Below are 24,929 nucleotides of genomic sequence, written 5' to 3' on the forward strand. Positions count from 1 at the left end.
TGGGACTACAGGCACGTGCCACCGTGCCTGGCTAATTTTTTCTATATATATTAGTTGGCCAATCAATTTTCTATTTATAGTAGAGACGGGGTCTCACTCTTGCCCTGGCTGTTTTCGGAACTCCTGACCTTGAGCAATCCGCCTCAGCCTCCCAGAGTGCTAGGATTATAGGTGTGAGCCACCATGCCCGGCCTGCCTGCCTGCCTATTTTGTTCTTTGTTGCCAGGCTTCCAGGCTAGAGTAAGTGGCGTGAAATCAGCCTAGCTCACAGCAACCTAAACTCCTGGGCTCAAGCGATCCTGCTGCCTCAGCCTCCCGAGTAGCTGGGACTACAGGCATGTGCCACCATGCCTGGCTAATTTTTTCTATATATATTAGTTGGCCAATTTCTTTCTATTTATAGTAGAGACGGGGTCTCGCTCTTGCTCAGGCTGGTTTCAAACTCCTGACCTGGAGCAATCCACCTGCCTCGGATTATACGAATGAGCCACCATGCCCCGGCCAGACGGTGTGTTTTGTTTTCTACTTTTCCATTTTCTGTCTCACTGTTGTTGGGGTCAAGGCAGTCATGCCTGAGCCCTAAGCTGTGTCTTCGACTCTTCTCTGACCTGTGTCTTACCTCCTTCCCACCCCAAGCCTGGCTCCCTTCACAGCACCCACTTCATCTTTCTTGTCCCTTGCATCTTGCTATAACCCCTTCCTCACCCCAGCCATGGCTCCTGTGTCCCCTCTTCCCCCACACCCCTGCACAGTCTCTCCTGCACCACCTTTACCACGTGGACACTTAGTCTTGCCCCTGACTTTTTTATTTTGAGACAGAATCTCGCTTTGTTGCCCAGGCTAGAGTGCCGTGGCGTCAGCCTAGCTCACAGCAACCTCAAACTCCTGGGCTCAAGCGATCCTGCTGCCTCAGCCTCCCGAGTAGCTGGGACTACAGGGATGCGCCACCATGCCCGGCTAATTTTTTCTATATTTAGTTGTTTGGCTAATTTCTTTCTATTTTTAGTAGAGACGGGGGTCTCACTCTTGCTCAGGCTGGTTTCGAACTCCTGACCTGGAGCAATCCACCTGCCTTGGCCTCCCAGAGTGCTAGGATTACAGGCGTGAGCCACCGCGCCCAGCCTGCCCGACTCTTAACTCTGACACACCCGCTGGTCTTACCCGTTTCACTTGGTGGCAGCGACTCTTGGACAGGCAACCTCAGCGCTGCCAAGTGTTCAACCGCTATGACACTAGAATTGCTCACAGCTGAACAAGCAGGGCAAAATGACAACCTTCTTAAGACCTGTAAGAACTTAGAAAATTTACTGCCCCAAGAATCACAGGAAACATGGGTAAATGTTTTATAGTACTGGAATGAGGAAAGCTCCCTAACGTGAAATCCAGATTTATTAAAATCTAACAAATCAAAAATCAAAATTTTGGGTAGCATTAAAAAAAAAAAAGTTTGTAAAGGAACTAGAAAAGCTGCCCCCACTCAACACAAAGTCTAATTTCCCTAATATACAAAGGTTGCTAAAAATCAGTAAAGACTAATAATCTAATAATAAAATGGTGAGACGAATATGGGCAGTTTCCCAACAGAGAAAATACAAATATCCAATAAACGGAACATTTGCGAAGCCTCACTTAAAAAATAAAAAAAAGCAATGGCATAATCTGTTTTTGCTACTGAGGCTGGCAAAATTTTTAAAATTGATAATACAGAGTATTGGCAAGCAGGTAATAGATATTTTTGTATCACAATAACATAAATTGATAAAAATTTTGGCAGGCTTAATTGGCAATGTATTAAAATTTTAAATGTCCCCACTCTTTGACCCAACAATTTTATTTCCAGGACTGTTTCTCACCAGCACTCAAAGATAAGAACAAAGATGTTCATGGTGGGCAATAGCCACATGCGAGAAATCCCCTAGGCCGGTCACCAGCGGAACCAGGAAATAAATGCTGGAACAGCTGCATGCTAGAATGACAGCCAGTTTCCAGAATGAGGAAGAGCTACATGTGCCGGACATCTCAACATGTCCAAGATTCGCTGACCAGAGAAAAAGCAGGCTGTACAACAGCATGAATAGAACATTCACTTTTTTTTTTTTTAAAGAAAACTTGGTTGGTTTAAGGCCAATAGAACACAATATGATGGAATGTTCACCAAGTTGCCAGCAATGGTGACCGAGAGGTGGGGAGGGAGGGCACTCTCATTTTATTATATACACACACGTTTTTTTAAATGAGTATATATTAGTCTAGTAAGCAGAAAAACACAAAAATCATGATTAGTAAAGCGTTTCTCATAATTCCTGTAAAATGTCTTAGCATAATGAATGGTGCGTATAGTTAGAATTTTCTGTCCTTAAAGTCCACTATTATGGATGAACACCATGGTCAGAGTTTACACTTGGTCATAACTTCCTTTCCAAACTGCTGCTTGGCTCTAGGCACCGTGTGACACCCCATGGGTAAGAACCAACTAACTCGGCAAGACGTGTATTGAGACAATCACCGGTGTGTCCTGGCTGCCAAGAATAAGCTCATGGGACAATTGACAGGAGAAGGCAGGCAGGATCCTTGAAGGATTCATCTACCCTGGCTGGACCAATCTCTCAAAGGGGCTGGGATCCACTGGTGTCTACGGTTCTCCGCAAATCTGAAGTTTACAAAAGTAGCCGAGTTTCTCCTCGGGGAGAAATGGATATCTTCTGCAACAGAGCACAGAGGTAAAGGGGTGAGGTGTGGACCGTTTCTAGATTTCAGGAGGAGGAGGCTGGCCTCAAGGCCAGATGAATTGCTCATGAGGGGTCCAGGAAAGGGGGCAGGTCCCAGGACTCTGCTGCTACCTGCTCCACCCACGGCAGTGGGGCCACACCCCGTCCTGCCTGGCCTCTACAGTTAGCATTTCCTCAGGGGCTGGAGGCTGCTCCTAACACCCCAAGCCAGAAAACAGGCAAGGAGTCCTGGGGCCAGTGATTATAAACAGCAACCAGATTACCATAAAGATGGGGAAACCATGGCTTAAAAAAAGGGGGGAAAAAGGACTAAATTTTCCAAAATGTAAAATTTTCCTGTTTTCCCCGATTATTTCCACAAATTTTGGGCAAGTCCAAATGTAATTTGAAATGAGGTAGGTAGTTTTCTCTCTACTCATGTCATCGTTGTCATGGTGACTGTCCAGGCCTGTGCCGAGAAAGCACTTGTCTCCAGGGAGCGGCAGCGCCAGGGTGGGCACCCGTGACTGGTGGAGCTTCTCAGTTGGCTATTTTCTCAATCTCATCCAAATCATCTGTGTCCAATCTTTCTATCTTCTTATCTGGGGGGGGAGAAACACAGGTCTCTGTCCCGCCTAGGAACGTGCCACACCTCAGGCCATAGCAGCCTTCACTTAGTCCCAAAGGCTCCCAGTGCCTGAGCAGGGGCAATGGGGCCCTGGTCACTGACAGCAACAGTCAGAGCCACCGGGACAGTGTCATTTGAGTCCCTGACCCCTGAACTCTCCGGGTGTGCTCCCTGAGCACTTCCACATGGTAGGAAAGGAGAGTACTGTGCTCAGGGACAAAGGGCTCTCTCGAGCTACAGAAAAACCCACCCCTTTCCCATCCCTGCTCCCCAGGAAAGGGTGCTGGGCCGAGGACCCTCCCAGGGACTCACTAAAATGCTCCTGGATCCTGTTCAGGATGTTCATGCTGTGCTTGCTGTCGACCATGTTCACGGCCAGACCCCTCTTGCCAAAGCGCCCGGTGCGCCCGATCCGGTGCAGGTAGGTCTCGTTGTCCGGGTTCCCGTCCTTGTCCACGGGAAGATCAAAGTTGATGACGACAGATACCTGTTCAACGTCGATGCCTGCGTGAAGGAGAGGGAAACACAGAGGAGTAAGGATGGGAGACAAAAGCCACTGTCACCCACAGGTAGATCAACGTAGACCAACCCTGGGTGGGGGGAGAGTCTAGGACATGCCAACTGTGGGGACTGGGTACAAGACAGGGCACATACAGACACAGCAGAATCCAGAGGGAAAGAACAGAACCTCGGCAGGTGCAGAAGGATTTCTCTCGCTAACAGGACCTGGGACCCTGAACCTAGCAGACCCAGACACATTCTCTGCTCACCTCGGGCACACACGTTGGTGGTCACCAGAACCTTCTCTTTGCCCTCTCGGAAGCGCTCGATCACTGCAGCCCTCTGCTCCACCATCATTTCGCCACTCAGCAGAGCCACCTGGTGGCCTTCTTTTGAGAGCTCTGCTGCCAGCCAGCTAGCTGTTTTGCGGGTCTGCAAGAAAGAAAATGACTGAGAAATGAAGGTATCTGAAGAGAATATATTTGATCCGGAAAACTATCTGAAACTTAACAATTGAGGAAATTTAACCCTTAACTGCTAACCTGATGTAATGCGACAGGAAGAAACAATGTCACCTCGGTAGTAATCTTACAAAAATATTTAACATGAGTATAATCACAAAGAGGGAAAAGTAGAGAAATCCTAAAAGACTACTAAGCCTAGACTCTTGAAGATGTCCATTATGAAATGCAAAAAAGGAGGAGAAAACTGTTTTAGATTAAGGAGTCTTAAGAGACAACATGATAAATAAATGGAAGGAGCAATCCTTGATTGGCTTTTTTTTTTTGAGACAGAGTCTCACTCTGTTGCTTGGGCTAGAGTGCCATGGTGTCAGCCTAGCTCACAGCAACCTCCAACTCCTGGGCTCAAGGAATCCTTCTGCCTCAACCTCCAGAGTAGCTGGGACTACAGGCATGCGCCACCACTCCAGGCTGAGGGTGGACCCCAGCAGGCCCCCTGCTGCTGCTGCGGCTACTCACATGGCAGAAGATCATGGCTTGAGCAATCGTGATGGCCCCGTACAGGTTACACAAGGCCTGGAACTTCTCGTCTCTGCTATTGCACAGCACATAATACTGCTTGATGGTGTCCAAGGTCTCCTCCTCACGCTTCAGTTTGATAACGTTTGGGTCCGGGACCACTTTCTGGGCAAACTTCCACACGGAGTCTTCAAAGGTGGCAGAGAAAAGCAGCATCTGGCAGTTCCTGGGCAGCATCCTGCAAGGGAAGGCCCGGGCATCTGGCACCACCCTGCGGTTTTCGGCGGAAGGAGCAGGTGCACGGGCGGCCCAGCCTGGACGGTCTGGGTCCCCAGGAAGGAGCGTCACGGGGAGGAGGAGAAGACCTCGGTGGGGACAGGGCTGGGGAAGAGTCCTCATGTCTCCTTCCTCCAGCCAGGCTGGCAGGGCATAGGGTCGGTGCAGACATGGAAATGGCCCGACAAACTAATGCTGCTGAAAATATGAGAGTAAAGAACTCGACAGAAGAGAGAAGGGGCATATTAAAGGGAGCAAAGGGAGGAGATGCCGCAGATCGGGAGGCCGAGAAGTTCCTCCCTGCTCAAGATTCCTACCTCTGGATGCGGATGCTCTGATCCTGGTGGCCCTGAGTAGCTATCATCACGTCGGCCTCATCCAGAACAAACACCTTGATCTTCTTGGGGTCGATGAACTTGAGCTTGGAGCACCAGTCCAGCACAGTCCCAGGGGTCCCGATGACAATCTGCTCACTGATCTTTTGACCCCTTTCCACTGTGGAGACCCAAGACGTTTTCTGTGGGTATTTCAAAGGCAAAGCCACCTCTGGAAATCAAAGCCCTGCCCATCCTTCCAGGACCAGTAAAACAAGTTAATCCCAAATGTCAAAACACACGTAAGTTTCCCTCAAATCTTGGTTTCTTCTGTCATGTGGGCAGAATCAAATCCCACAGTGAATCGTAAATAAGCATCAGTTTCCTTCTACGGTCCATAATTCAACATCATCCAACGCTTCTCTTTATCCTTACTTTTATGCTTTTCCTATCATCCATTTACTCACAGCTCACTTGCTTACTCCTAAATTGGTAGTGGTGAGTCCCAGGATCCTGGCCCAATAATTTTTGCCTCTGTTAACTGGTGTCTAGACATCCCACTGTGTAGATAGTTTACTTAAGCACTTTGATTTAAAAAACGGCCGGGCGTGGTGGCTCACGCCTGTAATCCTAGCACTCTGGGAGGCCGAGGCGGGCGGATTGCTCAAGGTCAGGAGTTCGAAACCAGCCTGAGCAAGACCCTGTCTCTACTAAGAATAGAAAGAAATTAATTGACCAACTAAAAAATATATATACAAAATATTAGCCGGGCATGGTGGTGCATGCCTGTAGTCCCAGCTACTTGGGAGGCTGAGGCAGGAGGATCGCTTGAGCCAGGAGATTGAGGTTGCTGTGAGCTAGGCTGACGCCATGGCACTCACTCTAGCCTGGGCAACAAAGTGAGACTCTGTCTCAAAAAAAAATAAAGAAAGAAAGAAAAAAAATAAAAATAAATAAAAAATACATTACAGCCAGATGCAGTGGCTCATGCCTGTAATCCTACCACTCTGGGAGGATTGCTTGAGGCCAGGAGTTCAAGACCAGCCTGAGCAAAAGCAAGATCCTGTGTATACAAAAAAGGAAAAAAATTAACAGGGTATGGTGGCGTGCATCTGTAGTCCTAGCTACTCAGGAGGATGTCTTGAGCCCAGGAGTGTGAGGTTGCAGTGAGCTATGATGATACCACTGATCTTTAGCCAGTGCAACACAGTGACTCCCAAAGGAAAAAAAAAACATTACTTTCAAACTATAGGTGGTGGGATATTGTTACAAATAATCTTTGTCTCCAAAAAAAAAAAAAGAGTCTCACTGTGTTGCCTAGGCTAGAGTGCCATGGCGTCAGCCTAGTTTACAGCAACCTCCAAATCCTGGGCTCAAGTGATCCTCCTGCTCAGCCTCCCGGAGTAGCTGGGACTACAGGCATGCACCACCATGCCTGCCTAATTTTTTAATTTATTTTTAGTTGGCCAATTAATTTCTTTCTATTTATAGTAGAGACGGGGTTTTACTCTTGCTCAGGCCGGTCTCAAACTCCTGAGCTTGAGCGATCCTCCCGCCTCAGCCTCCCAGAGTGCTAGGATTACAGGCATGAGCCACTGCGCCCGGCCTTGTTACAATTATCTATCAAAATTACTAATGCATATACCCTTTGATCAACACTTCCACTATTAGAAAGTAATCCTGCAGGTATATTCATATGCGGTAACATGTAATATATGCAAGAAGAACACAGCAAGGAGGTAACTGATTAAGTATGCTATACCCAATGGATGACATTCATAAAAGTGTTTAGGAACTGGTAAGAAAAAATCTCCAAAATTATTAAAAGTCAAACAGGGAGTGTGGTGGCTCACACTTGTAATCCTAGCACTCTGGGAGGCTGAGGCAGGAGGATTGCTTGAGATTAGGAGTTAGAGACCAGCCTGAGTGAAAGTGAGACATGGTCTCTACTAAAAATAGAAAAAATTAGCTGGGTATGGTGGCACGTCCCTATAGACCCAGCTACTCGGGAGGCAGGAAGATCACTTGAGTCTAGGAGTTCAAGTCCAACCTGGGAAACACAGGGAGATCCTAGCTCAACAAAAAGTGAAAAAAAGTTAGTAGCTTATATACCAAAAAGGGGGAAAAAGATAAATGTAATATATGTATGTGTGAGTTTACATGTACAGTGCATATTCTCACACACGCATATGCATATATAACTTGATTATAACAGCACAGAATGTCTCTAGCAGGACACAAACTGGTTAGTAGTGGCTGCCTCTAGCCAGAGAAGTAGGTGGTTGGGGGCCAAGCAAGAAAAGTTTCTATCATAGATTCTTTTCAATTTTCAAACATGTTACTATCTTAAAAACATCAAAAATTTGAAACCCATCTAAAAATAAAATCACCATAGTATTGAGGTAAAATGGCCTTTGTTTAGGAATTCAACTATCCACTAGAAAAGTTTTAAATTAACACTTAAAATCATTTTCTCGGCCGGGCGAGGTGGCTCACGCTTGTAATCCTAGCACTCTGGGAGGCCGAGGTGGGCGGATTGAGGTGGGCGGATTGCTCGAGGTTGGGAGTTCGAAACCAGCCTAAGCGAGACCCCGTCTCTACTAAAAATAGAAAGAAATTAATTGACTAACTAAAAATATATATACAAAAAATTAGCCGGGCATGGTGGTGCATGCCTGTAGTCCCAGCTACTTGGGAGGCTGAGGCAGGAGGATCGCTTGAGACCAAGAGTTTGAGGTTGCTGTGAGCTAGGCTGATGCCATGGCACTCACTCTAGCCTGGGCAACAAAGTGAGACCCTGTCTCAAAAAAAAAAAAAAAAAAAATCATTTTCTCAATGCCCACTGGCTGTCAGTCAAAATTAGAACCTTTAAAAAATGATATATTAAATACAGTTAATATATTAGCCACTCAGACAGTGAGGTCCCATGTTACAAAACAATCTAGGAAGATACATGCTGTCACAACCTTCTGGTACACTTCACTTAGGTTGCATTTATCAGTTTGAGATATCAGATAAACACACACAAAAATATCCAAAGTACCCAATCTCACAATTCCTCGATAAAGTGCTTTTGCTGCATGCCAAACCACAATGTTTTTCTTTCTTTCCTTTTTTTTTTTTAGACAGAGTCTCACTCTGTTACCCTGACTAGAGTGTAGTGACATAATCCTAGCTCACTGCAACGTCAAACTCCTCAAGCAGTCCTCCTGCCTCAGCCTCCCAAGTAGCTGGGACTACAGGTGCACGTCACCCTGCCCAGCTAATTTTTTCTATTTTCAGCAGAAACGGGCTAGCTCTTACCCAGACTGGTATCAAACTGCTGACCTCAAGCGATCCTCTAGCCTCAGCCTACGACTGCAGGCATGAGCCACCGGACCCGGCCTGTGCTTGCTTTTAAAGGATGGCATCTGACCCCAACCTACCATCCTCAGGTCCTAATTCCTCTCAGGTCCCATAACTTTCGATGCCAAATGCAAAACCCTGTATTCTTCAGTGAAGAAATCCATGAGTCATGCAGGGACTTTTGGCAACTGAAAATCTTATTTTAAGACAGAAGAAGACTGTTAACAAATTAGCAGGTATTTAAATAGATTTGCTAAAAGACATGCAGTTAGGCTCCAGGGTCAGACTGAACTAAAAAGTTGAATAAGGTTATCACATCTTTAAAATTCAAACTACCCTGCTGACTGCTGAAGTCTCACCCCTTATACTCACGTTTATTGCCTCGTACAGCATAAGCAAGCTTTAGTTCTGGATGAAATTTGCCCATCTGCTCAATCACTTTTCCTGTTTGAAGTGCCAGCTCATACGTTGGGGAGAGGCACAAACACTGATGGAGAAATCATAAAGGATGAGTTTAGGAGAGCCATTTACGAACAGACGACAAGTGACAAGCTTAGCAACAAGCGTGCTGATGTTATTACCATGTGAATAGTGCAGGGACCTGCATCCTTCAAACCAGCCCCAACTTTCAGTTATTGACCGAAGCCTCAGTAGGGAACCCTGGCTTGGTGGAGGCCTTTGCAAGCCACTGTGGAAGGCTGCTGCTTCCAAATGCCTCCTGCCCAGGTCAGAGTCTGGGGTGCTAACCACCTCTGCCTGAGGTGTAGAAAACTTCAACCCTCTCCTATAAGCCCTCACCAGGAGGCACTGCCACTTCTAGGGCAGACAAGCCAGGGCTGCCAGGCTTCCCAAGCCCTCACCTGCGGGTATCTCTCTGCTGTTTCCACTCGGCTGAGCATGGCCAGGACAAAAGCCGCAGTTTTGCCAGTACCAGACTGAGACTGGGCAATCAGGTTCTGTGGGCTGCATCAAGGAATGATAAAAAACGACATTACTGTTGGTTAAACACAATAAAGCAACAATGTCCTCTCTGGGTGCAAGGAGTATCTCCCCCTTTATGCTTCTCTATATTATTGAGAACAAATTACTTTGATACTTTTTTTTCGAGACAGGGTCTCATTCTGTTGCCCAGGCTATTGTGCAGTGGCAGGATGTTATCTCACAGCAGCCTAAAACTCCTGAGCTCAAGCAATCCTCCTGCCTCAGCCTCCAAAACTGCTGTGACTACAGTAGAAGCCGTGGCACCTGGCCACTCTGATACCTTTTTTTATATATTGTTTAAAAAAGAGCTTAAGTCAGCCGGGTGTGGTGGCTCACGCCTATAATCCTAGCACTTTGGGAGGCTGAGGCGGGCGGATTGCTCAAGGTCGGGAGTTCGAAACCAGCCTGAGCAAGACCCCGTCTCTACCAAAAATAGAAATAAATTAATTGACCAACTAAAATATATATATACAAAAAATTAGCTAGTCATGGTGGCGCATGCCTGTAGTCCCAGCTACTCGGGAGGCTGAGGCAGAAGGATTGCTTGAGCCCAGGAGTTTGAGGTTGCTGTGAGCTAGGCTGACGCCACGGCACTCACTCTAGCCTGGGCAACAGAGTGAGACTCTGTCTCAAAAAAAAAAAAAAAAAAAAAAAAAGAGCTTAAATAGAAAATAACTGTTTTAGACAGGTTCACACCAAGAAATCGTCATTCTAGACTCTAGCACAGCTAGAGAGCCCCTAGTTTTCTACCCCAAGGCTCCCATGGAAAGCAAGAGTATAGAATAAGAACTGCCCAAATGAGTCTCCAATGATATTTCCTGCTGAGCCACCACGTGTCCTCAGGACTTGGCACCTGATGTGGTGTTTCCCCATTTTTATGGACAATGCAGGATACCAAATCAGATGGATGTGTTAGAGGGAACTTTTATATCCTACTTCACGTGACCCAGTGTCATGGGAATAGGTGGCATTTTTGTCATTAGAAAATAATTTTTCTCATTATAAAATAAAGAGTTGTAGGCCGGGCGTGGTGGCTCACACCTGTAATCCTAGCTCTCTGGGAGGCCGAGGCGGGCAGATTGTTCGAGGTCAGGAGTTCAAACCAGCCTGAGCAAGAGCGAGACCCCGTCTCTACTAGAAATAGAAATTAATTGGCCAACTAATGTATAGAGAAAAAATTAGCTGGGCATGGTGGCGCATCCTGTAGTCCTAGCTACTCGGGAGGCTGAGGCAGCAGGATTGCTTGAGCCCAGGAGTTTGAGGTTGCTGTGAGCTAGGCTGATGCCACTGCACTCACTCTAGCCTGGGCAACAAAGCAAGACTCTGTCTCAAAAAAAAAAAGAGTTGTAAACTACTGTTCAGAGTCTTAGGGACATGTACATAGGTAGTAAAAGTATAAAGAAACCTGAGGGAATGACAGCCCATCTCAGAAAGGGGCTCGTTCTGGTTGGGGGAAAAGGGGGCCTATGAAGGGAGGGGCACCCAGGCGCTTCCTGTGGCAACCGGGTCCATGTTTCATTCCTTGGCAGTACAGGGCTGCAAGCATTCTTGGTATTATTCTTTACACCTTTTTGGAGATCTCAAACATTTCAAAACAACTTTTAAAAACCTAATTTTTAAAACTGCATACAACAGCCAGGGACAGTAACTCAAACCTGTAATCCTAGCACTTTGGGAAGCCGAGAAGGGAGAATATATGGAGGCTGGGAGTTCAAGACCAACCTGGGCAACAGCGACCCTGTCTCTACAAAAAGCAAAACACATCAGCCAGTCATGGTGGTGTATACCTATAGTCCCAGGAGTTTGAGGTTGTAGTGAGCTATGATAACGCCCCTGTACTCTAGCCTAGGTAACAGAGCAAAACCTTTTCTCAAAAAACAAACAAAAAAACTGCATAGAATCAAGTACTACCTTTTCTATCAGTTTTTACTATGAAGTGCAGAAGAGCAGAAACTGTATCCAATTCCTTATGCTTCACCGCACTTGCCCAAGCTGTTTTCCTGAGGAAAGAGGTTGCCCTAAATGGCCCCTTTTCTTCTCAGGCGCACTAACAGCTGTTTGTGGGAGACTTTATTTAATCAAATTTAGAAGGGATGTGCTTGGTTCTGCATACTCACGGTTCAGCAAGCATCATGGGTAACGCATTCTCTTGTATCTTGGACGGTCGATTGAAGCCCATGGCATAGACTCCCTGGAGAAGCTGTGGTTTTCTAGGACAAGAAAACAGAGGATGGATTCCTAGTAGGTAAAATTGTTTCAGAAGGTAAAATTGTTTCAGAAGGCCTGTTATCTTTCAGAAGGCCTGGAATTACTGTTCCCTGTATCTAGCAAGAAACAATGCTTCCTACCTCTGTCAGACATAATTTCCTATGCCTTAAAAAGCACTATCTCAAACCAAACCAAACCACCATCTTTCCCTATGAAATTTTAATGTGCAACTATTCTATAATTCATAAAATACAGACTGGTTTCCTTTCCTGGAGAAATTCATGCTTTCAGCAGACCTGCAAATCTGGTTGCCTCAGATAGTAAGTGTTCCCTGGCTAGAGTAAGGGTAGTAGTCATTAACTCATAGCACAAAACAAATTAAAATAAACACTGCTTACTATACTGCTAAAATTTAAAAGTCTCTTCAGAGCATGAGATTTCTCAGTGCATGTTTTAATTTCTCAGTACATGTGTTAAACTGAACCAGCGTTCAAAGCTTCCAAAGCCAGCTGTGCAGACCCTCAGGACAATCAACATGTAAGAAAATTGACAAAGCCAGTTTCCAGCAGCTGATGTACAGTAAATAGGTAAGGGCAGTTCAGTTATCACATTGAATTTAACAAATGCTCAGATTTAGATATTAGGTCTAGGCAAAACAGGAATAGAAAAACACCAACTTCCTATCTAAGTAGCTACACGACAATTATCATTTAAAGTTCTTACATTACATTTACAATAAACTCTATGCCACCTCTAGAGTGACAGAATGTTTAACAAAAACCATATCAGATGTTTCCTAAATAAAAGTTAGACCTTCCTCAGTGTTGAGCCCACTGTAAAATAGATAAATAAAAAAAGTCACACCAAGTCAAGATTTCTGTTCTCTAAGCATTCCTTAGAGTTTAACAGGGTCTTTAAAAGGCAAATTCTTGTGGGATATGCTGGTTCTCAGACACCGAGAACTTTAAAAACATAACCTTTGGCGCCTTTCATTTGGAAGCAAAAGCTGTGATACTTGGCACCTTCTAATTTGGTCAAGGAAATAGTCACTACCTAACCACGATTCAAATGATACAGTAGCTTCTACAACCTCATCATTTTTCCTTTATTTTTCAGATTAATTCAAATCTTTTAAAATACATAACAGACCAAGTATATTAGGCAACATAGGTTTGTTTATTTCCTTTTGCTACCAACAACTAAATCAGAGAGAACTTGCCTTTCAAAGAGGACAATTCATTAAATTGAGAACTTAAGTCTTTTAAATGAAAGGAACTTAAAAAAAAACATTGATATTTGGAAAATGTCAGTCTCAGGAAACAATAGAGCTGTTCTTAACTGTATCAGGGCAGGTAGATGTGAAACAGACATGACAAATTTGTTGAATAAAGCCTGTGACATGGAAAAGCATAATTTCCAGAAAATGTTTAAAAAAAAGTCACACTTTAAAAAGAGTGTTCCTTATAATTACTTCACTAATAACTAGTAACCTCTCTTATTTTAAGTATCTCTTACTCATTGGTAAGAGAAGGAATGTGGCTTCTATTTGCCCACAGCAAGCATAATGTAGATTTTGCTGAACAAGGCAAAGAATCCATCTATTCCACCACATTCTTATGCACCTGCTATTTCTGTCCCTCACTATGACCCAAGCAGACAGCAAGAATGTCTTGTGTTCCTCATAACACCATGGACAAAGGCAGGAATGTAAACCAATGAGCCATAAAGACCTCTTATTAACATACTGAAGAAAACAAAAAACATGGTATGACCTTTCATAATTTTCTGCCTTTAAAATGATAAGTTATTCTTAGCATAATGCCATAAAAATGTTCTTCTAAAGCTTCATTCTAGGTTCTGGAGTTTTTTGTTTTTTTTTTTAATTCCAGGACTGTCAAAGGTGCTTGCTATTGAAGATACCAGGAACCCAGGCTCTTTTGACAGTTTTTATTCTAGAAACAGATAAGCTGTTCTTAAGACCGTAAACCCTAGAGTCTAACAAAAGGGCTTACCTAATAAGAAATGTTCCTGACATCCAGAAATCACCTGTCAGCCAATATTTTATTGAAAGTTCTAAGAGCATAAAAGAAAAAAGACTTTCAGCTATAATGAATTAATTTGTGGCATTTAAAAATTCCTACCAAGAGGAGAAGAACTGGGTAGCCAAAAGACAAGGGTGGGAGATTATTACTGTAAATTTTTTCATACGTTTTGACTTCTGAATCATATGACTTATAACCTATTCGAAGAAGAATACATTAATCTTTTAAAGTAAAAGTAGAAAGCAAAACTCCCACAGGAATCTCTGAGATGCTAAGTTTTATACAGAGGGACTGGCAAGGAACAGCCATTCAAAGGAACAAATACTCACAGCCGCAGCTCTTCAAAAGACTTCACTGAGTAGAGCGGGGAGTTTGGATCCCGCTGCAGGACTTCCACTTGGTTTGTGTTGTCCACAAGGTTGCTTCTGATCAGCTTGTTGAGTAAGGACTGGGCAGCTCGGTCCTCTGTCAGGAAGAAACCAGTAGATTTCCTTCACACTCATCTGGCAGACCCCACCCTTGTAAAACCACTTCCTCTCCCTCTCCACACTGACACCTGGGCAGCCAAGCATGACTGGAGAAAAGCACAATCATCACAATGACAGGTCTCACTTTAAACTCTTGACCACTACACGCAAATGGGCAGAGCTGCCCAGCAAGTCTTTTTTTTTTTTTTTGAGACAGAGTCTCACTTTGTTGCCTGGGCTAGAGTGCTGTGGCGTCAGCCTAGCTCACAGCAACCTCAAACTCCTGGGCTCAGGCGATCTTTCTGCCTCAGCCTCCTGAGTAGCTGGGACTATAGGCATGTGCCACCATGTCCGGCTAATTTTTCTATATATTTTTAGTTGGCCAATTAATTTCTTTCTATCCTTTTAGTAGAGGCGGGATCTCGCTCTTGCTCAGGCTGGTTTCGAACTCCTGACCTTGAGCAATCTGCCTGCCTCCACCTCCCAGAGTGCTAGGATTACAGGTATGAGCCACTGGGTCAGGCCCCAGCAAGACTTTGTTTCCATAGTCGGCTCACACATTCTTCTCCTCAAACCTCCATTTTGTACTTTTTCCTTTCTTCTCAAACATGTAACCCCTCCACATGCTCACACATGACCAAGGCACCACACCCACTTGCATTGGTGCCCGTATTCCCCACCTTCCCTCCTGTGACTGGACAGAAGCCTGTGCTCCTCCCTGCTTGTCCAGTAGTGCTCGTCCCTTCCTACCCACAAGGACATTTTTCTCAATACTGACTGTCCTGCATTATCAGCTTCTTACTCCACTGGATCATTCCCATTTGTTAGGGACAGGGTCTCAGTCTGTCACCCAGGCTGCAGTGCAATGACATGATCATAGCTCACTACAACCTTGAATTTCTGAGCTCAGGTGACCTACTCACCTCAGGCTCCCAAGTAGCTGGGACTACAGGCATGGGCCACCATGTGAGGCTAATTTTTAAATTTTTGGTAGAAATGGAGTCTCATCACATTGCCCAGGCTATTCTCCAACTCCTGGCCTCAAGCAGTCCTTCCACTTTGTCCTCCCAAAGCACTGAGATTACAGGCCTGAGCCACCACGCTTGGTGAACAGGCCTTTTATTTTTAACCTCCCCGCTCAACTTCAATAGCCCTTGTCAAACTCACCAGTGACTTCCACACTGCCAAATCGATCTAACAGCCAATTTCTAGTTCTTCTCTTAATCTACTTATTACCTATACTTGACACTCTACAAACACTTCCTTCTTGGCTCTTGGGACATCACTCTCGCTTGGGTCTCCTCCTGTCTCACTGGTTCCTCTCCTCTCCCTGATCCTGAAGCTCAGAGTGCCTCTCACTCCAGAAAGGCAGGCCCTGGGTCGCACTGTCTCTTGCATTATCAGTTTCCTCCTCCACGGGCCAACAGCAGTTACCTTTCTCTTCTTCATCTGTCTTCTCAGCAGTGGTACTGGCTTTGACAACACCTACACCAGAAAACAGTTGTAATAGTTAGAAAGGCAAATATTAAACCTACCTAAAAGGTAGAACAATGAAAATACTGAAATTTATTTAAGTGATCAAAATATAAATAGTTGGCATTTCTTTATGTTTAATGGATTTTTATTTCTAGGAAGTTTTAAAGTATGTAAGACAATTTTAAATTTCTTTAAGTTTTAATTAACTTAAAGTTAGTTACACTAACTGACACTAACACTCAGAGTGATCAGAATATGTCACCTCTAACTTACTAATCCTAATTTAAAATATAGCATTGTGGGGGATGGGGCGATAAAAAAATAAACACACAGCCTTGTTTAGCAAACATGATCTACCATTTTTTACCTCTCAGACTGGCAAAATTCTCATAGTTTGACTAACAATTCCGTGATGAGGTAGCAGGAAGAAAACCACCCTCATACTTCGCTGGCAGAAATATAAACTGGTATAATGCCTATGGAAGGTACTTTGAAAACTGATAAAAACGACAAATGCATATACCTTTGACCTCACAAAAATCTTTTGGAATTTTCCCTGCAAACACATTTGCATACATGGACAAAGTTTATATTAATAGTTATTCAATGAAGCATTGTTTATAACACCAAAAAATATGGGACCAACCCAAACATCTGTCAATAGATGACTGGTTAAACAATTATGGTGTACTGACACAATACAGTATCATAGGTATAAAATAGAGCAAGGAAGCCCCATGTACTGATCAGGAAAGCTTGTACTGATCAAGATACATTGTTGGGTGGAAAAGTAAGTGTACTATATATATCATGTTATTTTTTGCTTAAAAAAGAGACAATAGAATTTATATTTGTATTTGCTGTGCATAAAGTAACTTTGGAAGAACATTAAAAATCCAATAACAATGGTTACTTATGAGATGGGGTAATGTTATGGGTTGAATCATGTCCTCCCCTAAAATAGGTCCTCCCATGAGGTCCTAACCAGCACCTCAGAATGTCACCTTATTATGAAATACAGTTGTCACAGACATAATTAGTTAAGATGGGATCATTAGGGTGAGCCCTAATCCTTGTATGTTTTTATATTCATACTTTGAGTTTTGAACACAGATTCACTTTTTAAAAAGTCAAAAAATTTTAAAGAAACCTTATCAAGTGAACAGCAGCAGTACAATCCAATAGTGATCCTTAATTTTAAGGAGTCAGAGGCTAGACAGAATCTGGAAAACCAACATATTCCTCAGTAACAAAACTTAATTTCCTAGCTCTCCAACATGTGCCAAAAGTTATACTAAATGAAAGCTCCTTGTACATCGCAGCCGCGAGTGCAAAGCAGAAGCCCGTGTGTGACTCTCATCTAGCTGGTCGTTACTAGTCACTCACCATTAGTATCTGCTTTGACTTTCTCTTCCTTGATTTGCAAACTGCTCATCTGAATAGGAATAAAAAGTAACAAGAGTTAAGCAAATGACTGGTGAAGAAAAGGCTTTTGAGCAAAGAGAAGCTCCCTAGAGAAACTCTAGTCTGAAACTACTTCAGAAGCTATATTCAGGGAGTTAGTTTGTTCTGCTCAAGGCAAAACTGCTATAAGCTTGTGAGAAAACATTTTACATTATCTTCAACAGCTCTAAAAAAGGGGGCGGGGTAGACTAAATGTAATGGTTGGGGGGAAAGTACAAAAAAGTCTAAGTCTCTTCCAACTTATGTTCTGTTTTCTAGAGAACGTGTTCTAACGTTCTCTCCCTTCTTTGGGGGAGACAAGAGTCTTACTCTGTCACCCAGGCTAGAATGCTGTGGCATCATCATAAGTCACTGCAACCTCAAACCCTTAGGCTCAAGTGAACCTCCTGCCTCAGCCTCCCGAGTAGCTGGGACTACAGGTGTGCCACCATGCCCAGCTAATTTTTCTATTTTTTGTAGAGATGAGGTCTCACTCTTGTTCAGGCTGATCTCGAAATGCAGATCTTAAGCAATCCTCCCACCTCAGTCTCCCAGGGTGCTAGGATTACAGGCATGAGCCACCATGCCCAGCCCCAGTGTTCTCTTTCTAGAACATCTAACCTTCAGTAAATATCTATTACACTCACATTCTGCATAATGTTTCAGTCAATGACAGACTGAATATACAACAGTGGTCCCATAAGAATATAAGGGAGCTGAAAAATTCCTATCACTTAGTGACATCACAGCCATCAGAATGTCATGATGCAATGTTTCCTCATGTGTTTGTGCTGGTGTAAACGAACTCACTGCGCTACGAGTCGTTTAAAAAGTAAACCAAATGCTAGCAGTTTGGGAGGCCGAGGTGGGAGGATTGCTTGAGGGTGGAGTTTGAGACTGGCCTGAGCAAGAGGGAGACCCTGTCTCTACAAAAATTAGAAAACTGAGCTGGGAATGGTGGCACACTCCTCTAGTCCCAGCTACTCAGGAGGATGAGGCAGGAGGATCACTTGTGCCCAGGAGTTCGAGGCTATAGTAGGCTATGATTGTACCTGTGAATAGCCACTCTATGCCAGCCTGGGTAACAGAGTGAGACTCCGTCTCAAATAAAAAGTAAAAAAAGAAAAATAAAAACTTTTAAAAATAGAAGCAAGCTGGCTGGGCACAGTGGCTCATGCCTGTAATCCTAGCATCCTGGAAAGCTGGGGCAGGAGGATCCCTTGAGGTCAGGAGTTGGAGGTTGCAGTGAGCTATGATGACATTACTATACTCCACTCTACCCAAGACGACAGAATGAGACGCTGTCTCAAAAAAAAAAAAAAAAGAAAGAAAATATTTCTATACTGCTGCTATACAAAGTGTTTGTGTTTTAAGCTAAGTGTTATTACAAAAGAGTCAAAAAGTTAAAAACATTTAAAAGTTTGTGAATTTAAAAAGTTACAATAGTTACAAAGCTAAGGTTAATTAATTAGAAAAAAATTTTTTTAGAGACAGGATCTCGCTCTGTTGCCCACGCTGGAGTGCAGTGGTGTGATCACAGCCCACTATAACCTTCAGCTCCTGGCCTCAAGTGATCCTCCCATCTCAGCCTCCCAAGTAGGTGGGTTTACAGGGTCTAGCCACTGTGCTTGGCAAGGTTAGCTTATTATTGAAGAAAAAATATTGTTTACAAATTTAGTTGGCCTAAGTTATACAGTAATGCAGAGTAATGTCCTGGGCCTTCACATCTACTTACCACTCACTCACTCACTGACTCACCCAGAGTAACTTCTAGCCAGTCCTGCAAGTTACATTCATGGTAAGCACCCCACGGTGTACCATTTTTTATCTTTTTTTTTTTTTTTTTTTGAGACACAGTCTCACTCTGTTGCCCCTGTTAGAGTGCCGTGGTGTCAGCCTAGCTCACAGCAACCTCAAACTCCTGGGCTCAAGCAATCCTTCTCCCTCAGCCTCCTGAGTAGCCGGGACTACAGGCATGCGCCACCATGCCCGGCTGATATTTTCTGTATATATTAGTTGTCCAGATAATTTCTTTCTATTTTTTAGTAGAGATGGGGGTCTCTCTCTTGCTCAGGCTGGTCTCGAACTCCTGACCTCGAGCAATCCTCCCGCCTTGGCCTACCAAGATTTTCTTTTTAATCCTGAAGCCCACAGTGTATTAAAGCAACACTTAGCAAATAAATTACCATCCTCTTTCTTGTATCAACCACCTACATTATGTTAGGTAAAAGCTGAATTATTACAATAAAAGAATTGACAAAACCAAGCTCCTGATTTTGTAAATCTTCCAGGAACTGGAATAAAACGGTTTTTTGATTTACTCCTGGCCATGTAGTACTAGTCAGTACAAACTTGCTTACTAAGCTGCAAATGAAAGTGCAAGCAGAGCAATAATGGATAAAATTGTAATCAAACCTCTGCTTTCATGAGAACAATTTTTCCATGTTTAGTGTTGGTAAGAATAAAAGAGTGACATAAAGGTGGTATTACAAATGTATGTTGTCAGGTTGAGGAACTCCCAAATCAAGCCCTGGGCCAACAACTGCCCCAAGTCAGATCCCTGAATTTATGCAATAATTCATTATTCTTAGTACAACAGCCAGTGCTTCCTGAGGGCTTACTATACTTTGCCAAATGATATTTCCCCCTCCAATCTGACCCCCCGCCCCATTACCAACCCTGCTCTTGGCCTTTAAAAGGAGGAAGTCCTCGGCCACTATTCCAATGCTAGAAAAAAAAAAGTAAGAGTATTCATCTGATCTCTTTAGAAATCAGGTTTCCAGAGAAAAATCAGATCCACAGGTCTTCCCTGGTGCTAGATACCCTTTCCCTCGGGCCAGTGGGAGGTGTGGCGCATGTAAGGAAGGTATCTTACACCAGAACTTACCCACTGGTTAATCCTCATTTCAGGCCGAATGCACACTACTCTTGGGTTGGTCTGAAAATGTGATTGAGATAATCTGGAGTTTCCTAATCCAAGGTTCCAGAAAATTGAACTAATGGGGAGCCCGGGGGAAAACTGTAACCAAACCCACTGTACTGTCATTTGTATGTACTAAGAAACAGTGACATGTTTAGGGCCTAAGCAAGGGGATCCTACTAGCAAGACTTTGTCAGGATTTACTCAGCTGCATTCAAAAACTACTGGCAGGCCGGGCATTGTGGCTCACGCCTGTAATCCTAGCACTCTGGGAAGCCGAGGCTGGTGGATTACTCGAGGTCAGGAGTTCGAAACCAGCCTGACCAAGAGCGAGACCCGTCTCTACTAAAAATAGAAAGAAATTAATTGACCAACTAAAAATATATATACAAAAAATTAGCCGGGCATGGTGGCGCATGCCTGTAGTCCCAGCTACTCGGGAGGCTGAGGCAGTAGAATCGCTTGAGCCCAGGAGATTGAGGTTGCTGTGAGCTAGGCTGATGCCACGGCACTCACTCTAGCCTGGGCAACAAACTGAGACTCTGTCTCAAAAAAACAAACAAACAAACAAAAAAACTACTAGTAGACAAGTATTCCTGTCCTGAGAGGTAACTCCCATGGGAAAGAGGTAAGCCACCAATTCCCCATGGCCTTTCATTCTGGATTCATCCTCACTGAGCCACTTTCTGATTATTAATCTTACCTCGCACAGAAGGTAGCATGCTTGACACTGGACAGAAGTTTTTTGTTACAATAAAAGTACTTTTCCCCATCCTAATTAATATCCTGGTCTCAAAAAAGGAAAGGAGAAAAAAAGAAATTTAACTGGTAATATGGTCAGAAAGCAGCAGCAAAAGAAGCTAGTTGGGTTAGAAGTGAAGACAAGACAGCTGGCATCAGGGTCCTATTTCTACAGCCTCCATTCAGACTCTTATCTTTTATTAGGGTTCCTACAACTGCATCTGAACTAAACTGCCCCACACACCTCTCCCTTCTTCTCTCTCCCCTCCCCAAGCCCATTTTTTTGTATGTCAGAAAAGAGTCTGAAGGTACACGTTAGACCACACAAGCTCAAAAACTTTCAGTGGCTTCTCAAAGCTCAAACCAAAGATTCTCATTATATGTATGTAAATACAGGATCTGTTTATCATTGTGCTTTGTCTGTCCTCTTCTGTCATCTTCATTCACTATATCTAGACAGCAGAGCCACATGATAACCTAATACCACGAATCACTTATTAAGTGAACATACACAGGTCTGTACGGTTAAAAAAAAAAAGGGGGGGAGGTCTTCCCCAACGATTAGAAAACATTTGGCTGGTCCAAAGGTAGTGAGTTATCTCACTTGATTGTTCACAGTTACAGACTGAACTCCTTGTTCTACTACTTTCCCTCTTCTTACTACTGCACTTGACTAGTCAAAAAAAAAAACAAACCATTTATTTACACCAGCCTCCTGATAAGCACAAGGGTTAGAATCAGACACCAAGTATGTTTAGGCCTATATTTGGTGACAGTCCTATCATAGCTAGATTAGGGTCATAGATTTAAAAAGATTTGAAACCAATTATCAGTAACTGTCTTTTAGGGGCGATCTGATGCTAAACATTACATTTTTAAACTCTAGAATACAAGAATCATGTATGTCCTTATGATACTTTTTAATTTCTTTGTGGAAACTGCCAGTTTTATACCTCTGTCCCGATCCCTCTCTGAACTCCAAACGCCTGGCAGGTGCAGTGCTTCCGCACCTGACTGCTATCCTTGGGGAAGCCTGCTTGCAAGCTTGGCCCTTGGCTAGCATCTGGGAACTTAGATTTTGGGAGGATTCCTGCCATTCCCAGAACTGGTAAGAGGGGGCCACTATGTCTAAACTGTTGGTAAAAACATGTGGTTTATGCTAAACACTCATTTTCCTTCTGGAAGTCTGGAATTTGGCACGTGCTAGACAGAGGGAGGTTATGTGACAGGGTCCCAATAAAAACCCTGAGCAGTGGGTCTCTCATGCGCTTCCCTGACAACACGTCACATACGTTGTTACTATTTGTTGCTGGAAGAATTAAGCATGTTCTGTGGACTCCACTGGGAGATGATTCTTGGAAGTTTGTACCTGGTTTCCTGTGGACTTTGCCCCATGAGCCTTTCCATTTTCTAATTTTACTCTGCATCTTTTCACTGTAATAACTCCTAGCTGTGACTACAACTATGCGCTGAGTCCTGTAAGCCTTCCTAGCAAATCAGCAAACCTAGACACCTCTTGGGGACTCCAAGATGTCTCCTTATCAAGATGTCCCCATACCTTGAATTCAGACCAGCCAAACCTGAATTCATGATTCCCCACACCAAGTCTGCCTTTCCTCCCACTGCCCTATTCTTGTTATTGACACTTTAGTAATAATACCTATAGGATCCAGGTTGAAAACAGTAACTCCTAAATAAACAAACAAAAACAGTAACTCCTGGCTTTATATCCTCCTTTCCTCTTTATATTAACAAATCCTGCACATTCTACCTTAACGTTATTTCTTGAATCCATTGTCACTTCCACTGCCCAACATATGCGCTCTCTCTCTCTGGGCTATCAGAATAACGTCCACGCTGATCTCCTTTCCTTTGGACATCTCTCCTTCTAATATCTTCTGTCCTCTGCAGCCCAATAAATCTTGCCAGCTCTTAGATCTAATCTTGTCAGCATCCCTCTTAAAATTCCCTAAACCTACCAGATAATAAAGCCTTTCCCCTTTTAAGTTCTTAGTTAAGGTCCAAAGTACACTCCCCGCACTACTTTCTATACTGCTCTTCCCCCAACCCAATAACCTTAAGCTGCAGCAAAAATGAATTCTGACTCCTGTTCTCTAGGCAAGCCCAGCACTTTTGTGAATTTCTCCTAAAATGCCCTTAGCCGCCACCTCTATCTTAATAAACATGACTCATTCTTTAATACCCAGCTCCAATGTAAACGTCTTCACAAGCAATACCCCTGATTTTCCTACTCACAAAGGTCCTCTCTCGGCTGAGAGCTCACCTGTCACATTATTCTTACCACTTTCGCAGCACTCCCTCCATTCTAGCCCTCCTAACTCGATTACAAAGCTGCTTCCTACACTCCACTGGGCTTACTCCATTTCAAATACCTGCTGACAAATTGATGATGCCCCCAAAGCAATAAAAGGTGTCTGGGAAAGAAAATGTAAGCATTAACAAGTTATATAAGACTGAAACTACAAAAACAGTCTATATTCTTAAAACCAACAGTCCATTATCACTAAATAAACTTAAATTTTAAGGCGTAGATACAAGAACAGAAAGCCACCATTTGCCATATCGTTACACTCTAGTTGAATGGATCGTCATTAGTCAAAGAACCAGTATATGAAACTAAATGTCACCTTAAGCATCAATGAAACAATTTGTAGTGTCTCCCTCCAACATTTGCAGTAGAAGGAGACATTAAATCTAAATCCGAATCAGTTAATCTGTAAAAAGCTACAAGCTGCCAACCACCTTAAGCACAGATCTAAGAAATGTTAAACATAGAGTAGCAGAGGAACACGCAAAGAATAGTCATTTAATGAAGAAGGAATCGGCATCTAAATTCGCCTTCCCCTACAATGTCACTAAGAAAGAGGTGTACTTGATGGACACGCTTGAAGCTCTTACTCGAGGGGAGAGGGGGGCATGGGCAATATATGTAACCTTAACACTTGTACCCCCATAATACGCTGAAAAACAGAGAGGAAAGCTAGCAGACACAGCGCGACGGATTTACCACAGGATAAAGTCCTTAATCCTTAACTAGCTCAGCTGAACATAAAAAGCTAGATGTTGGTCTCTTTGGCCCTAGGAGCAAAACAAGGCTAAGTGCCCGCGACAAACTCCCGGCCAGTGGCGGCCCCGGGCCTGCCCCAGCCGGGGAGCTCCCGGTGCTCGCAGCAGCGTCCGCTCGGGCCCGTGCTACGTTCTCCCCCTGGCGCCGAAGCCACTTACCGACTTGACAGCCGCTTCCTGCTCGTCCACCGCCAGAGCCCACGAGTCCGTGGCCATGGTCCCGGGAGACGGAGGCCGACCGGCGAAAACCTGCAGCGCACTGCGCGCCAACGCCGGCCCCGAGCCCGCCACCGGCGCGAGAACGCCACTCACGCCGACCGGAAGCGGCGGGGCGCACAGGTGACGGCAGTTCCCGCCGGTGTAGACGTCACTATTCCGCGCCGCGCCGGGTCTGTGGCCGGCCTAGCCCAGCCGCTCCTGGCGCCCGGCCTTCCGTAGGCGCAGCCTCGTCGTGCACTAAAATCCTCAGGCTCTGCAAAGTGAAACTGGCAGTTCGCACTTCATTGCCTTACTTCACACTGGAAATCCCAAAACTTTTAAACCTGCCACGTCTCATATTAAATAGGTCCCTGCGAACTGTAGAGCTTTACACAAAGGAAAGTTCCTTGAGAATACTGTAGGATGCCAGTTTTTACTAAGAACGTGACAAGTGTAAGAAAAAAACCAAAATGAATAAAAAGCCCTTTAAACTCTCATGATTCCACAACTCCAATAAATACAACACACAATCGCGTTTTCATTTTCTTCGGGTTTCTTCCAGACTTTGTCCATATGCATCATAGCAGGGGTATTTTACACAGTCCTAAGCAAAG

At 44.1% G+C, this 24,929-nt stretch overlaps 1 protein-coding gene across 1 annotated transcript; it reads right to left on the reverse strand.

Annotated features, from left to right (window-relative positions):
* Window positions 1-1,335: 1,335 nt before the first annotated feature.
* Window positions 1,336-24,462, reverse strand: LOC105875432 (ATP-dependent RNA helicase DDX19A). The gene is made up of 12 exons (XM_012772460.2): window positions 24,277-24,462; window positions 17,313-17,361; window positions 15,885-15,935; window positions 14,313-14,448; window positions 11,851-11,943; window positions 9,613-9,715; window positions 9,125-9,239; window positions 5,411-5,588; window positions 4,818-5,055; window positions 4,107-4,269; window positions 3,649-3,840; window positions 1,336-3,310 (listed from the first exon to the last, which is right to left on the reverse strand). Exons 1-12 carry the CDS (start codon window positions 24,331-24,333, stop codon window positions 3,249-3,251), a joined length of 1,437 nt encoding a protein of 478 aa, XP_012627914.1. The 5' UTR covers window positions 24,334-24,462; the 3' UTR covers window positions 1,336-3,248.
* Between the last annotated feature and the right edge of the window lie 467 nt (window positions 24,463-24,929).

The sequence above is a fragment of the Microcebus murinus genome, chromosome 20 (genome assembly GCF_040939455.1).
Source record: "Microcebus murinus isolate Inina chromosome 20, M.murinus_Inina_mat1.0, whole genome shotgun sequence".
In the NCBI taxonomy this organism is placed as follows: domain Eukaryota; kingdom Metazoa; phylum Chordata; class Mammalia; order Primates; family Cheirogaleidae; genus Microcebus; species Microcebus murinus.

What these genes read in the sequence shown, in the direction of transcription:
- LOC105875432 (XM_012772460.2), bottom strand. Translation starts at nt 24,333, where the DNA reads ATGGCCACGGACTCGTGGGCTCTGGCGGTGGACGAGCAGGAAGCGGCT. An exon ending in TCTTTTGAAGAGCTGCGGCT is followed by an intron (nt 11,944 to 14,312) that starts GTGAGTATTTGT and finishes TTCTTGTCCTAG; the next exon opens with AAAACCACAGCTTCTCCAGG. An exon ending in CAGGATCCAGGAGCATTTTA is followed by an intron (nt 3,311 to 3,648) that starts GTGAGTCCCTGG and finishes CTCCCCCCCCAG; the next exon opens with ATAAGAAGATAGAAAGATTG.